General features: G+C 45.6%; 1 protein-coding gene across 3 annotated transcripts in view; it reads right to left on the reverse strand.

Annotated features, from left to right (window-relative positions):
* Positions 1 to 13,690, reverse strand: part of MAD1L1 (mitotic arrest deficient 1 like 1) — a 496,400-nt gene that overhangs the window by 206,123 nt on the left and 276,587 nt on the right. For all 3 annotated transcript variants that reach the window (XM_090024470.1, XM_090024471.1, XM_090024469.1), the window contains one exon: positions 4,192 to 4,280. In XM_090024470.1, the coding sequence (XP_089880596.1) occupies positions 4,192 to 4,280 (89 nt within the window). The remainder of the gene's footprint in view (positions 1 to 4,191; positions 4,281 to 13,690) is intronic.

Below are 13,690 nucleotides of genomic sequence, written 5' to 3' on the forward strand. Positions count from 1 at the left end.
CACAAAAACATTTAAACTCTTGACAAGATTGCTTCAAATCTCAAAAAGGATTTTCCTGCAGCACATACAGCAGAATTAAATAACCCAGAAAAGGAGGCAGTACAATCACAGCGCTGTTTCAAGCTGCCTTCCCAGGCCCTGGGGAGACATTTGGTTAGCCCAAGATCAGAGGACTTGCACCTACTCTGACCTGTGTATCTGTTGCCAATAGGCTGTCCTCACAAGTGTCTCCAGTGCTGTCTAGATGGGAGCATCGAGATGCTGCTCACCCAGAGAGAGCACAGGTGTAAGGCCCAATGTAGAAGGGACCAAAATAATGGAAAAAACCCTACATGCCCAAGAAAAACATTTGCCCTTCTAAGCAAATGTGATTTGCCCAATAAATACTCAGTAACATCATCACCAGAGCATCTATGGAAAATGTTAAGAAGGACAGCTAGATAACTCCTCCCTTTACCAGTTCATTCCAGGAGAATTAAAAGGTGGCCCTATTCTTCTCCCTTATTGCCCTGATTTATACTTCTAAAACACTTGCAAATACTGTGGGTACCATTGCTTAGGGCATCTCTCACAGCATGCCCCATCTGTGAAGAGGGCCCTGCCATGTGGAGAAGCTATCACAGAAGAGGAAACTATCGTATGGAGCAGAAAATGTATGTGTTGGGAAGCCACTATTAAAGGATCCAGATGGCAAGGAGACAGTGTTAGGAGTGGAGCAGAGAGATTTCCAGCAACTGTGACTAATAGGCATTGGCAAGGACATGAATTTCTTTTGAATTACTGTAACTCTACCCAGTTGCTAAATCCATAGAAAACATTTAGGATTTACTGGAGTTGCTGTTTGACAGCAGAAAGAAAAAGTTCAGATTTGTTCCAGCTGAAAAGGTCCTTCAGCTGTTGCCACTTAAGTCTTTAGTGAAGTTTTCTTAATACATTATTTTTATTTATTTGTGGTTATAAAATGGCATCCTTTGCACATTTATTAACAGCTCAGTAAAACATACTGTTGTCTAAACTCTGTCCACTTTGTCATACTCCATGGTCAGGAAACCAAACTGTTTGACCATTACCTCTATTAGGAGACCAGCACACCACGGGAAATATAATTTACAGGAGCATATGGGGGAGGGAGAGATAGGAGAAATGGCAGTATTAATATTGGCTTTAATTGCCTTCTCAGAAATGACGCTGGGAAAAATTTCACATTTAAAGTTATAAAAGGTCTGACAGAAGAGCACATTGTTCTTGAAGGAGAAAAACTGATAAAGTCTTTCACAAGCTTCTCACTTGAAAATTTACTTTCCATACTAAAGAAAAATGAGACAAAAGATTAAAAAAAAAGAAGCCTGCACTCACTTACAGACCATGAATACAGATTCAGAGGATTAATGTGGATTTCTTTGTCCTTTGTGTCTATCCTGCATTTGTTTTCAGAAGTTAGCTTTTAACCGGGAGGTTTATATGGAAACGCCTGGAGGCGCAGTCTTTTCCTGCTTTTCAGGTTTCTCTCACCATCTTCTGCTACTTTCCTTCCATTTCTCAGGTACCAAAAAAACCGCTAACTGGAGGGGTTGGGCTCAGCGCAGAAAAGCAAGCTATCGGGGTGTAGGTTAATGATGTGTTACGGTCCATAAAAACCTTCGCCTCACCAGAGGTGGGATTTCCACTTTGGAGAGCTTGTATTCTTCCATATTTTTTTCTGCCACAGTGAATTTGTGACAACATTTTAAAGGAAGGAATATGTGTAGCGTGCATGTTCCTTGCTCCTGTGACTCCTCTGGCAGTAAGCAAGAGCACCTTCCCCAAGTGGAGAGACACCACCTACAAGGAGCATGCAAGTGAACTGGCAGTACAGACACCCAGGAGAGTTCCTCTAATGCCCTACCAGGGAGAAGGGAGGGAGGAAGGGCAAACCAACCAATGTCTCACCCCTACCCATTCCTTCCCCACATAATCCTTCCTTTCTTCACTTATCACATTTGACCAACTTCATCTTTGCTGCAGGGAGAAGATTTAAGGCTTGAGCAGGCAGGGAACATGTGCTGCTAGGGACCGCCGCAGCTCGTGCCCAGTTCCACAGCTTCCATTTTGCTTTCAGTACATTGCTTCTCACTAGAAATGGTTCAGAAAAGTGACCACTCCTAGGACACTGTAAGCTGGAGTTTGTGAACAGGAAGAAGCAGAGCTGTAGGATTAACAGCCACAGGTGCCATTTGAAAACAGGTTGGACGTATTTGTAGTCTAAGTGGAGAAAAGTTCAGGGGCTACCTCTGTACAGCACACACTGGACAGCTCTATAACACAATCACTATTATGGATTTGAGACCTCTGCCCCAGGCCAGGAAAAGATGGACAATGGGACAGAGGAGATCCATTCCCATGGTCAGGAATCTGCCACCAATATAATGACGTCCTGGAATATGTAGAAATCCAGCTGTTTTTCTTCTCCTGCCGTCCTTGAAGCTGCTCAGCTAATAGATGGCAAATGCTGCTCAATGAAGATAAACACTGAATAATGAGTCTTGGAGGTGAAAATAAAGAGACTGGAACTTCTCCTAAATGGAAAGGGTGCTGCAGCCCATACTAACCAGGAGAGAGAGCGAGACTGGGGAGTTACTGTAGAAATGTTATGAAAGCCTTCAGCTCTCAGAAGACAGCAAACATGACGCTGGTTTTACTGATAGAGAAGCATATTAACAACCAGAAGGAAGGCTTGAATTGATTGCTGCCAATGAGATGCTGTATACCCCTGCAGCACTACAGACATCTTGCCTCAGAATGGTCTAGCTTGCCTGAGAGATGTTGGAAATGAAATCAGATCTTCAACACTAAACACAAATAAGAACATAGGGAGAAGGAAAGAAAACTGCATGGCTTCCAGGTCCATCTTCTTCAAAACAGGATGAGGGAGATGCTGGGCCTTCAAAACTCTGCTGTAAAGACTGGCAAAAACTGCCTCTCAAGGAGTCGTCCCCAACATTATTCCAATGTAACCTAAAGCCATAAACCTAGCTTAGCTGAACATTTGTGGTTTTCAAATACCTTCCAATCAAATACTGAGCAACACTTGCAAAGCTATAAAACAAGCTGCAGGAAAAAAAAAAAAAGGTTCAGCAAATTCATAAGACATAGGTCAGTAATTTGTGCCTGCTGCAACCTCCTGCTCTCAGGCCTGAGAGGCAGCAATACTTCTACAGTGATGGAACTGAAAATATAAAAGAATTAAGAGGAGGAAAAATCATCCAGCCAAAGCTCTGCATCAGCTCAGTATCGAACAGGCAGGTTGTCAAGATCTAACTGATCTTGCTCAGTTTGAATAAAAGGAACCTTATTAAAACACTGTGGACACAGATGAACTTTTCCGTGCTCCGTATTTATTATGTCACCTGCTTTGGAACAGGAGCTGTAAATGCTTTAATAAATAGGCTGAAAGGTTGTCTAGCTTGACTGTAGCTTTTGTAAATGCTTATGTATCCTCTGCTGAAATGTTGTTTTGTAACTTCTCTCTCATTGAATCACAACATGTATCCCTCTGCCATCTGCAACAGCACACTCAGGGAACTATTCTTCTTTCTCCAGTGCTGGAAGCACATCAGTATCACAAAAGGCTGATTCTGAGCCCCTCTACAAGGACGCCAACAGGTCTTGCATCTAAAGTCCAGATCCGGTAAAAACCAAACACATAAACAGCAATGCTGGTCCACAGGGAAGCAAGTAAATAGGAGGAATACGTGATGAAGGAGCCACTGCAGTATGAATTAACAGAGTGCAAGAGACTTGGGCAGATTCCAAAAACAGCGTGGAGGGACCCAAGGGGGAAAAGGGCTAGAAAGAGGCAAGACAGAGGGAAAATCAGAGGACTCAAAATTTTTTGTGGCTTCAGGGACTTAGGTTTGTAAGGGCTTTTTTTTGTTGAGGGAGGGGGGAAGAGGAGGCGGCGGCAAGGTGAAATGCTCATAGATTGGAGTCGGTTGGTAAAGAAAGATTATTTTCTGGAAACACACTACAAGGAAAAGTATGTAATGATAAATGCTAATGTGTTGTCATTTAAATGGCAAGCTCCTCAGCACAGGGACTGGTTTCACGGTTGTGTATAGCTCTCAGTAGAGTAGGGTCTCGAACCCATGGGTGGTCCCTTCCCCGCTCCCCAAATGTTTAGCAAATGGAAACAACTCCCTGCACGCAGCTCACCTGAGCGTGTTCACTTCCTCCTGGGTGACGAAGAGGCTTTGATCTGCTGTGCAAGTTTGAGACTTCAGGAACTTCAGCTCGGCCTCCAGCTGCAGAACAGGAGAGGACATTACTTCACACAACAAACTCAGAGATATTATGGACTGTTGTAAATACTGAAAGGAGGGAGGAGAGCTTTAAGTGCTATCCCATATCTAAATATCCGATTCCTTAAACTTTGGGGACTTTAAAACATGCAATATTTGTGCCGCTGCGGTGCCCAGGTGCATTGTGGTTTTGTTCACCTTCCTCTGACACATCATAGATCACAGTAACTCTGTGAGACAGGATGCTGGACTCAATGGCCCATCATTATATCACTACAATGGAACCAATGCTCCTAGATCCAACCCTATGGCTGTGCGAGCATCTTTAGTCTTGTGGCTCTTCTACCTGAAGGCGAAAGAATTGGAAACCGGAATCGTTTCAATGTACCATGGCAAGTGCAATTTCATGCGTCAAGTGCCAGCTCCACAGCTAACACTCTTCTCTCTCCCTAGGCCTCCATTTAGCTTCCCTGGCATTTGGTCCAAGGCAGCGAAGGGATTATTTTATTCAACATTCGCTACTCCTCTTCTAGGCATGTTCCTTATCACTCTCCACAAATCATCTAAGGCAGAGGACCCCTTATATGAACCTAAAACTTGCTTAGCTCCTGAGGTTCAGAGCTGGAATTTAAACCTCTAACACCAATTCCTCCCCAAGGAAATGAACCCCAGCTAAGATGATGTGGGTGCCTTGTCCAGACCAACTCGGAAGTTCCTGTATGGCATATCCACTGGATAGGAGACGCCTTCCAATAATTTCACATACACAGGCCTCTTGTAACTTAAATTGTTCGGGTGAGACGGGGCCAGTAGATTAAGAATTAAGAAAGCATTTTACCTCAGGCTTCACACCCAAGAAGATCCACGATCTCACATGTGAATTGCCTCCATTTTCCTGAGCAGCGACCAGGTCACACCCCCCCGCCCCCCCTCAGGCCCCAGGGGAGGCGCACCCAGGCCAGGGGCCAGGGAGGATCTCCTCGGGGAACTTCTGGAGGGACTGGATGTGTTTAAAATCAGCTGTTCCGAACGATGTCCACCCCCGAGTGCTGAGGGAATTAGCTGAGGCCGTTGCGGGACCCCTGGCACGGCTGTACGAGCACTTGTGGTGCTCTGGTGAGGTGCCAGGGGCTGGAAGAGGGCCAGTGTGGTCCCCATCTTCAAAAAAGGGAGGAAGGAGGACCTGGGGAACTATAGGCCAGTCAGTCTTACCTCGATCCTAGGCAAGCTTTTTGAGAAAATTATTCTGACACATGTCCACGAGGGGCCGGCAGAGGAGATTATGCTTAGGGGCAACCAACACGGGTTCATTAGCGGCAGGTCCTGTCAGACCAACCCGGTGGCCTTCTACAACCAGGTCACCAAATCCTTAGACGCAGGGGTAGCAGTGGACGTAGTCTTTCTGGACTTTCGGAAGGCCTTCGACACTGTCTCTCACCCCGTTCTCATTAACAAACTGGGGACCGTGGTGTCGACACCCACACAGTCAGATGGGTCACCAACTGGCTGGAGGGCCGCAGACAGAGCGGTGGTGGATGGGTCATTTTCGACCTGGAGGGATGTGGGCAGTGGGGTCCCCCAGGGCTCGGTCCTCGGGCCCGCGCTGTTCAACATCTTCACCAGTGACTTGGACAAGGGGTAAAAAGCACCCTGTTCAAATTTGCTGATGACACTAAGTTGTGGGAGGATGTGGGCACGCTAGAAGGGAGGAACAGGCTGCAATCGGACCTAGACAGGTGACAGGGTGGGCAGATGAGAAAAGGATGGGATTCAACACTGACAAGTGCAAGGTGCTGCACCTGGGGAGGAAGAACCAGCAGCATACCTACAGGCTGGGGAACTCCCTTCTCGTCGGTGCAGAGGGAGAAAAGGATCTTGGAGTCATCACTGATGCCAAGATGAACATGGGCCGGCAGTGTGGGGACGCGGTCAGGAAGGCCAACCGCACCTTGTCCTGCATCCACAGACGCATCTCGAGCAGGTCCAAGGAGGTGATCCTCCCCCTCTATGCGGCACTGGTCAGGCTGCAGCTGGAGTAGTGCATCCAGTTCTGGGTGCCGTGCTGCAGGAGGGATGTGGACAGCATGGAGAGGGTCCAGAGGAGGCCACTTGCATGATCAGGGGCAGCAGGGCAGGCCCTACGAGGAGAGGCTACGGGACCTGAACCTGTTCAGCCTCCACAAGAGAAGGCTGAGGGGGGATCTAGTGGCCTGTTATAAACTAGTCAGAGGGGCCCAGCAGGCATTGGGGGATCCCTGTTCGCCCGAGCACTGCTAGGAGTGACCAGGAATAACGGTCACAAGCTGGCAGAGGGCAGATTCAGACTAGACACCAGGAGACGCCACTTCACGGTCAGGGCGGCGAGGGTCTGGAACCAGCTTCCAAGTGAAGTGGTGCTGGCTCCTACCCTGAGGTCTTTAAGAGGAGGCTAGATGAACACCTTGCTGGGGTCGTTTGACCCCAGTACTCTTTCCTGCCATGGCAGGGGGTCAGACTCGATGGTCTGCTCAGGTCCCTTCCGACCCTAGAAACTATAAACTATAATACTTATTATCCAGGCCCTGTCATTTTCTGGTTGGGGACATAAGGAAAGGAACGGAGAAATCTCTTCAGTCTCCTTTGACCACTGGAATCTGTATTCTCCACCCAGCTGCTAAGACACCATGAGCAGGGGAAGGGGAAATGGCAGCACTCACTCCCCAAAAAGCCTCCAAACTTGTAAGCCGAGAAAGACTGTACAGAGCACATGCAACAGCTGTATTACTATTTCACAGTGTGAACTTCTCTGGTTCTTCTTTCATCTGTCATGTGCCTCCTGACTGCTAACCCTGCTCATAAATCTATAGCCAGATGTTGCAATGTTCACTTATAAGGAAAACAATAAACACCAGAACCTTCATTACAGATGAAAGCATATGAACACAGAGGACTCGGCATCAGGTAGATAGCTCATTAACACAAGTTACTTCAGCTGTACTGACTAGGCCTGTAGAGCATCACAATTCTGCACTGGCAGACAGGGCTCAAATGCAGGAAGCTGGTACCAGGTTACAACCGGAGAAAGGAACATGAGAAAGAAGGCAAGAACAAACGGACAACTGCAGAGCTGCACCTAGTAATATCACTTAGCCAGGAATCAAGTTTCAATGTATATACTTCTGCCCACCTGGGTGAAATGCATCGAGAACATGGAGCTAGGTACAGGCAGAAGCAGCAGAAGGGAATGGGTAGATTTTCCCATATTTTTAGGGCAAGATGTTCTAGACGCCATCTCCTTTGGAACTGTGATGCATGTTTTTGCACCCATTTCCTGCCAAAACCCTTTCAAGAAAAGAGAGAAGAAGAAAAAAGCAAAAGCTCACCGCACCACCATGCTGTAAAAATGTTAATGTATATTAGCTAGCTGATAAGATTATCGCAGCAAGAAATGTTTTCCTCAATTTTCTGATTACCAAGCTTATCTCTCCTCACTCAGCCCATCGCAGATGGCTGGGATAAAGCAAGTGCTCTAGATAATTCCAGGGGTGTGAATCAAGGTACCAGTACTGGCAGCAGACTTCAATTCCAGCCTACTTCTAGCAGGAAAACATTCATTATACACCCTGCTTCCCATCTCCACTCAAGGCTGGGATGAGGTTTGTTATTACAGTTTTGCACTGCTTTCCAGGCTGCATGTGGACAGCATTTGAAGATGGAAAGGCTGGTAAATGTGTTATTTATCATAAGCTAAGCGGCCTCAGCCTTGAGTCCAACTGCCACCTGCTTACTGACATGAGCCGATAAATCACTGCCGGCTCCTCTGAAGAAGACGGGGGGTTAGTAATCTGCTGCTGTGGCTTGGGGTTGTGTGCGGTCACTGTGTGGACAAGCAAAAAGTTTGAGTGTGTAATGAAACAAGGTAACAGGTGTGCACCTGCTCACACACGGGTGTGCTGCAATGGAAAGCATCAGTGCAGGTCCTTTATGTGGCGTGTTGGTGATGATGGGTTAGACTCAGGAATTCCTGATAACTGCGTACCAATTACCTCGCGAGCAGCTCCATTAGCAACCGAGTGAGATTCTGTACTGCATGTGTTAAAACAAGTCACGGGAGGTGAGGAGGAGCACATGGGCAGGGAGGCATAAGGAGGCTTTAAATATCATCTTTATGCCCTCCCAATTTTAAGCTGCTTCAGGGCTGAGGCAACCCAAGGCTAAATATGACCTCTGAGAATGGGGGCAGGGGGGACTGCATTAATATTGATGCAATAAATCAGAGTAAGAGGTGTATGCAGACATGGCCATGCTAATAGATAAAAAGGATTCAGGGTTTTGAGTGCATAGATCTCTATCTATTCAGTCTCAAGGCAAAAATCATCACCATAAAAATCTTTTAAACCTTTTATTAAAGGGAAAAAAAACCCAAACAGTGGATCATTTGAACAGCATGGTGTTCAGCAAGGCTTTCACTCTAACAACAATGCTTACGCCTCAACTCCTTTAAGCTATAGAGAGCTTCTTTAAGGAACACCACCTTCTCCTGCATTTGACAACCTTTTAGAGGGTGTTACTTGTCCTTTCCCAGGAAAAAGAAATAGCTGGTTGCAACTGGCTGGAGCTGTTGCTCTTGTTGGAGGCTGATCCTGCTTCCTTAAAGGTAAAACAGGACAAATACTCGCAAAAATAGAGAGAAAAGGACAGCGAAGACAGAAAATCATATTCTGGGTGCTGACTGGTACAAGCAATCTCATCCTGTTAGAGAAAATAGAGCGCCACAGACAGCACTTGGCCCTACTAGCAACTTCAAGACCAGCAAGCTTCTGCAAGCATCAGGCTATTTAAGGCATGGTTTTAGCTATCTCTGGAGTCACAGGTTTACAGGAAGCATGGCAAGAGATGTGGTCCTAGCTTGCTAGGAGAACAAAAAGGAAAAGAGGACATGTGGGAGGGGATGACAACAGAGATGCAAGTCTCATGTTGCAGGTGGTTATCAGGACCTGGCATTCCTGGGGAGGTCATGTTGTACCTCTCATTTGAGGACCGCTCTGGCTTAGCCTGGTCTCGATACCTCCTACGATTGGGGTGAAGGACTAATGGCCATGGTGAATTGCAGACCCCTGCCTGGGAAAAGGTCACTGGTTCCAGTCCTTGCGTCCTCTGGCTGTCAGCATCCAATTATGGATCCCAAAAGAGTGATGGATAGAATAGCCCAGCCTCATGTTATTCTGTCCACCAATTAGGCCTAATTTCCAGCACATCAATTTTGGTCAATTAATTTCCAGTCAACTTGTTTACAAGACATGACCTTAACACAGTCCTTGGGTGGTTTCAGTAGGCGTTTTTCTTTGGGCTAATTCAGATTTTCTGCCTAACTTTTGCTGACCTTTAAAAACACTTTCACATAACTGACTGAGCTAGACTTTGTTGCCTGGGACAACTCAGACCTTCACCTTCTACACAATAGGGCATCTTGACTTAAAGCAAATATAGGCAACAGGACTGTCCAGAATCCTTGTCTGTGCTGTCTACTCCCTCCCAACAGTCCTTCTTTAACCCAGGCCCAGCCCATACACCAGCTTATCAGGAGACGGTCTGAGGCAGACTTATTTAGTTCCTGCAGCAAGGAAATTCTGTTCTGGACAGATCTCGGGTTGTTAAGGCCCATTGAAGTTGCTCTGGTTATTTTAGCCATCAAAAAGAGGTCCAATGCAAAAATCCGCATTTTGCTTTATTACCGATGCACAACACTATGTGCAATGCATTTTATCTCCTCTCCTGATCCTGAGAAATGCTCAAGGAATGTGATTCCTATATGAACTTTTTGAGCTGAAACTCCTCAGGATCAGTCCCTTTATAATGCTCTCGTCTCCACTGACTGGAATATATTACTGGTTTCTAAAGAAAGCTGGGCTATTTTTTAGGTTAGCCAAGGTTTTTCTGACACTAGAAAAGGCAGAATGACGAGTAATGTCAGAGACCACTACTGGAGAGAAAAAATACACCAGTGTTTAAACGCTTCGACCATGCAACATCCAGTTGTCACAACGATGCCTTTCCTGCCCTTTCCTCAAACTACTCCCATTATATCCAGCCCCTTGTCATTTTCTTGACTTCTGGTAAACTTTAGAGCTAGTGATTAGATGTAATCAGTGCACATCTTATATTTTTAAAAAATCTCTTGTTATCATTAAGGATGAAAGGGTTACTGTGTGTGTGGGGGGGTGTGCACATGCGTGCGTGCATGCAACCGCAAGACAGTGAACTGGAATGATGCTTTAAAATAAATAGATAAATAAATAAAAACCCCATGAGCCCATCTTTATTATTAACAGAGTAGAGGAGAAGCTTTAAAATCACTATATATTTTAGAATTAAATAGACTGGCTTCCTCCCTCCCACCTCCATTTTAAAACCTGCCTGGACAGGATTTCCAGATGGCTGTACCCCTGCAAGTGTTAATGGCATTACCAACACTTACAGCAAACTAAGGGATGCATTAATTTCTGTTTCCCTGTTCTACATGCCGGATCAAAAGAGCCCTTACCGGGCAAGGGAAACACACAACTATGGATGCAGTTGCAGGCAGTGAATCAAAGCAGATTCTGCATTTGAGGTGCTTGGATTCCAAGATGCACATGCGGCATTTGCCCATTTTAGCTCCAGAACCCTCCTCTCCCAATACAGTGTCTTGGTAATGACTTGCAACCTGATTCTGAGAGCTACTGAGTACCCAGCAGCTCCTGCTGCCTCCACTGGAAGAGTGGCTGCTCATAAACAGTTAAAATATTCAAAAATACCCAAGTCACTTTGAAGCCCACATCCCAGTTTCAAAACTCTCAAGGGACCTGGGCTCCTAAATCATTAAACTTGATTTAAGGTGCTTTTCAAGCTACCTGTTAAAGTCAGGGCACTTATTTATTCACTGAAACAAGAATTAGGTACCAAATTCTAGGCACACAGGTTTCAAAGCACTGCTGCAGAGTTGTTATTTCATGTAAAAAGTATTTCAGCTCGCTGCTCAAATCGGCATTTGTTTGCCTGCTGGAAAAAAGGGTCAGGTTTATTTGCCCTCTTTGTAAACACAGATTCAGACAAGAGCACATCCTAGAGAAAGGGAGTGACTATTCAAACCACCAGTGTGCTGCAAATGAATGAATTACAGTGAGGGGCTGATCCAGCAGCCTTATACTGATGAAGCGTGTCTGCACTGTCATTCAGCATGCAGAGAACTGTAAAAAAGGGGGAAGTGATGAATCCATTCTAAAAGTCCAAAGGTTTACTTAACAATGGGCTGATGCAACATCCTTTGAAAGACCTTCTTCAGCAAAAAGAGCCTGATTTTAAAAGGCAGAAATAAATAAGAGAATCATATGGAGACAGCACAGAAAGGTGAATTGAGAGGCTGCATTCGACTGCAAGTCTCAACACAATTCGGGAATCTATTTAAATTCATAAATATTTAAACGTATGGAAACCAAGCAGGCTTGGAAGGGAGAAGCATGAATGCTTGAAGACTAGAACCAAGAAAAGGGGACCCTTAAATATGATCTGTACACCCAAGTTTGGAAACAGAGCGTGGCATCCTCCAGCAGACACTCAAGATACCAATTCTTTTTGTAGCATTAGCTGAACCCTCTTACAATAGTGGGAGGCAAACTTTATAGCTAACATGCCACAAATTAGTCCAGTGCCCTCCCCAAGTACCACCCTAATCCCCTTCCCTATCTGATCTCCTGCTCTGCTTTCTGCCATATCTGCTGCTGTGCTTTCTGTCCCCTCCCTAATCTGCCATTTTACACACACAGGCTGGCCGCTCTTATGCTACGAAGCCAGTAGCAAATATTTTGTATTATTGTATTTACCTCCCTTGCTGCAGTGTTTGGTGGCCTCATCTCCCATATTTCCTGATGTCCAACCAAAGGTGCCAAGTAACTTGGTGCACATCAATGACTTTCATCCGGGCACACGGCAATACTAATGGAGAAATAAACTCCAAAGTCCCTTTCTGATCAATCACTCCATTCAGAGAAAACATGAACATCTGCCTAAGTCATGGGTGGGCAAAATGTGGCCTGCAGGCCCCTTAAAATTTAGAAAATTAATATTTATCTGCCTGTCTGCCTGTTATGCGGCCCTCGACGGCTTGCCAAACTCAGTAAGTGGCCCTCCGCCCAAAATAATTGCCCACCCCTGGCCTAAGCCACGACCTGTCAATACGACAGTGGAGTACAAGAGCTGTCCTGAACTGTTAAAGGAGGATTCATAGATTCATAGACATCAGGGCTAGAAAGGACCTCAGAAGATCATCAAGTCCAGGCCCTGCCCCAGGGGCAGGATCCCAGCAAGATAAATGCCCAAATGTCTCTAAAAGGAGTCCAGAGTAGGTGCTTGCACCACCTCTGGCGGGAGTCTGTTCCAGGCCTTGGGGGCTCAGGTAGTAACGAACTTCGTCCTTATGTTCAGCCAGAAACGGTCTTGGAGGAGTTTGTGACCGTTTTATCCCAGGGAAGAGTCAAACAGCACCAGATTTCTCAAGGGCCAAGTCGCACGTTGATTATCTTTGACCCCATTGCTCAACAGAGCCAGAACAGTCCTGGCTACATGACCTGCCACTAAGAAATGGACTAAGCAGCACAAAATTAGTTACTGCTTATTCTTAGGGAAAGCTAATCCATGATGCTATTGTTGAGAAAAAGGAAGAGAAAAGAAAATTGGATACCCAGTAACAGTGCCTTAAAACTACCTATTTCACACTCCAATGAAACAAAAGCCATAGAAAGTGTTTTTAAAAAGCCACAGTGGCTAAATGGATCAGCCCTACCCATAATCCCACAGTCTGTATGAGTTAATTGGTCTGTAACAAAGTCAGCATTCTCTTACTGGTGAGAACGGAGAGGGGAGAAACACTCTTCCTACAAATAAGTTCCTAAAAAAAAGCCTACGGGTGTATATATTATTGTATGGATACAACAGAGGAACAGACACATGCTGACTTGGGCTTCTTTTCTAATACAGTCTGGATTGTGTTTTTTTCTTCCTGTTGCTGTTAAAGAGAGCAATTTTTCAAGTTTATACTGAATGTCAGTCTATTTCATTTCCAAATATAATCTCCTGGAGAGAAGGCTCGCTTGCCCTATTTCCAATCTCTAAAGTTAATACACAAATTTATATTCCTTTCTCTGACTCGCTCTCCTAAATTAAGAGGTGTAATTACCGGGAGCGCTTGCTACAAACGAATCAAGTGCCATGGGAGAAGGAGCTGTCACCACTGGACATCTGCAGCAGCCGCCCTCCCCTCTCTGCTGTCCCCCCAGAGGATCCTGCCTCTGAGGCACTTTCTATCTTCCCCATTAGCAGGACTTGCTCACATGCAGGAACAGGAGGAGACCCCTCTCCTCCTGCCAGGACAGTCATAAAAAATAAATTACAAAATG

This window comes from Crocodylus siamensis, chromosome 12 (assembly GCF_052110815.1).
Source record: "Crocodylus siamensis isolate JL-2025a chromosome 12, ASM5211081v1, whole genome shotgun sequence".
Classification (NCBI taxonomy): domain Eukaryota; kingdom Metazoa; phylum Chordata; order Crocodylia; family Crocodylidae; genus Crocodylus; species Crocodylus siamensis.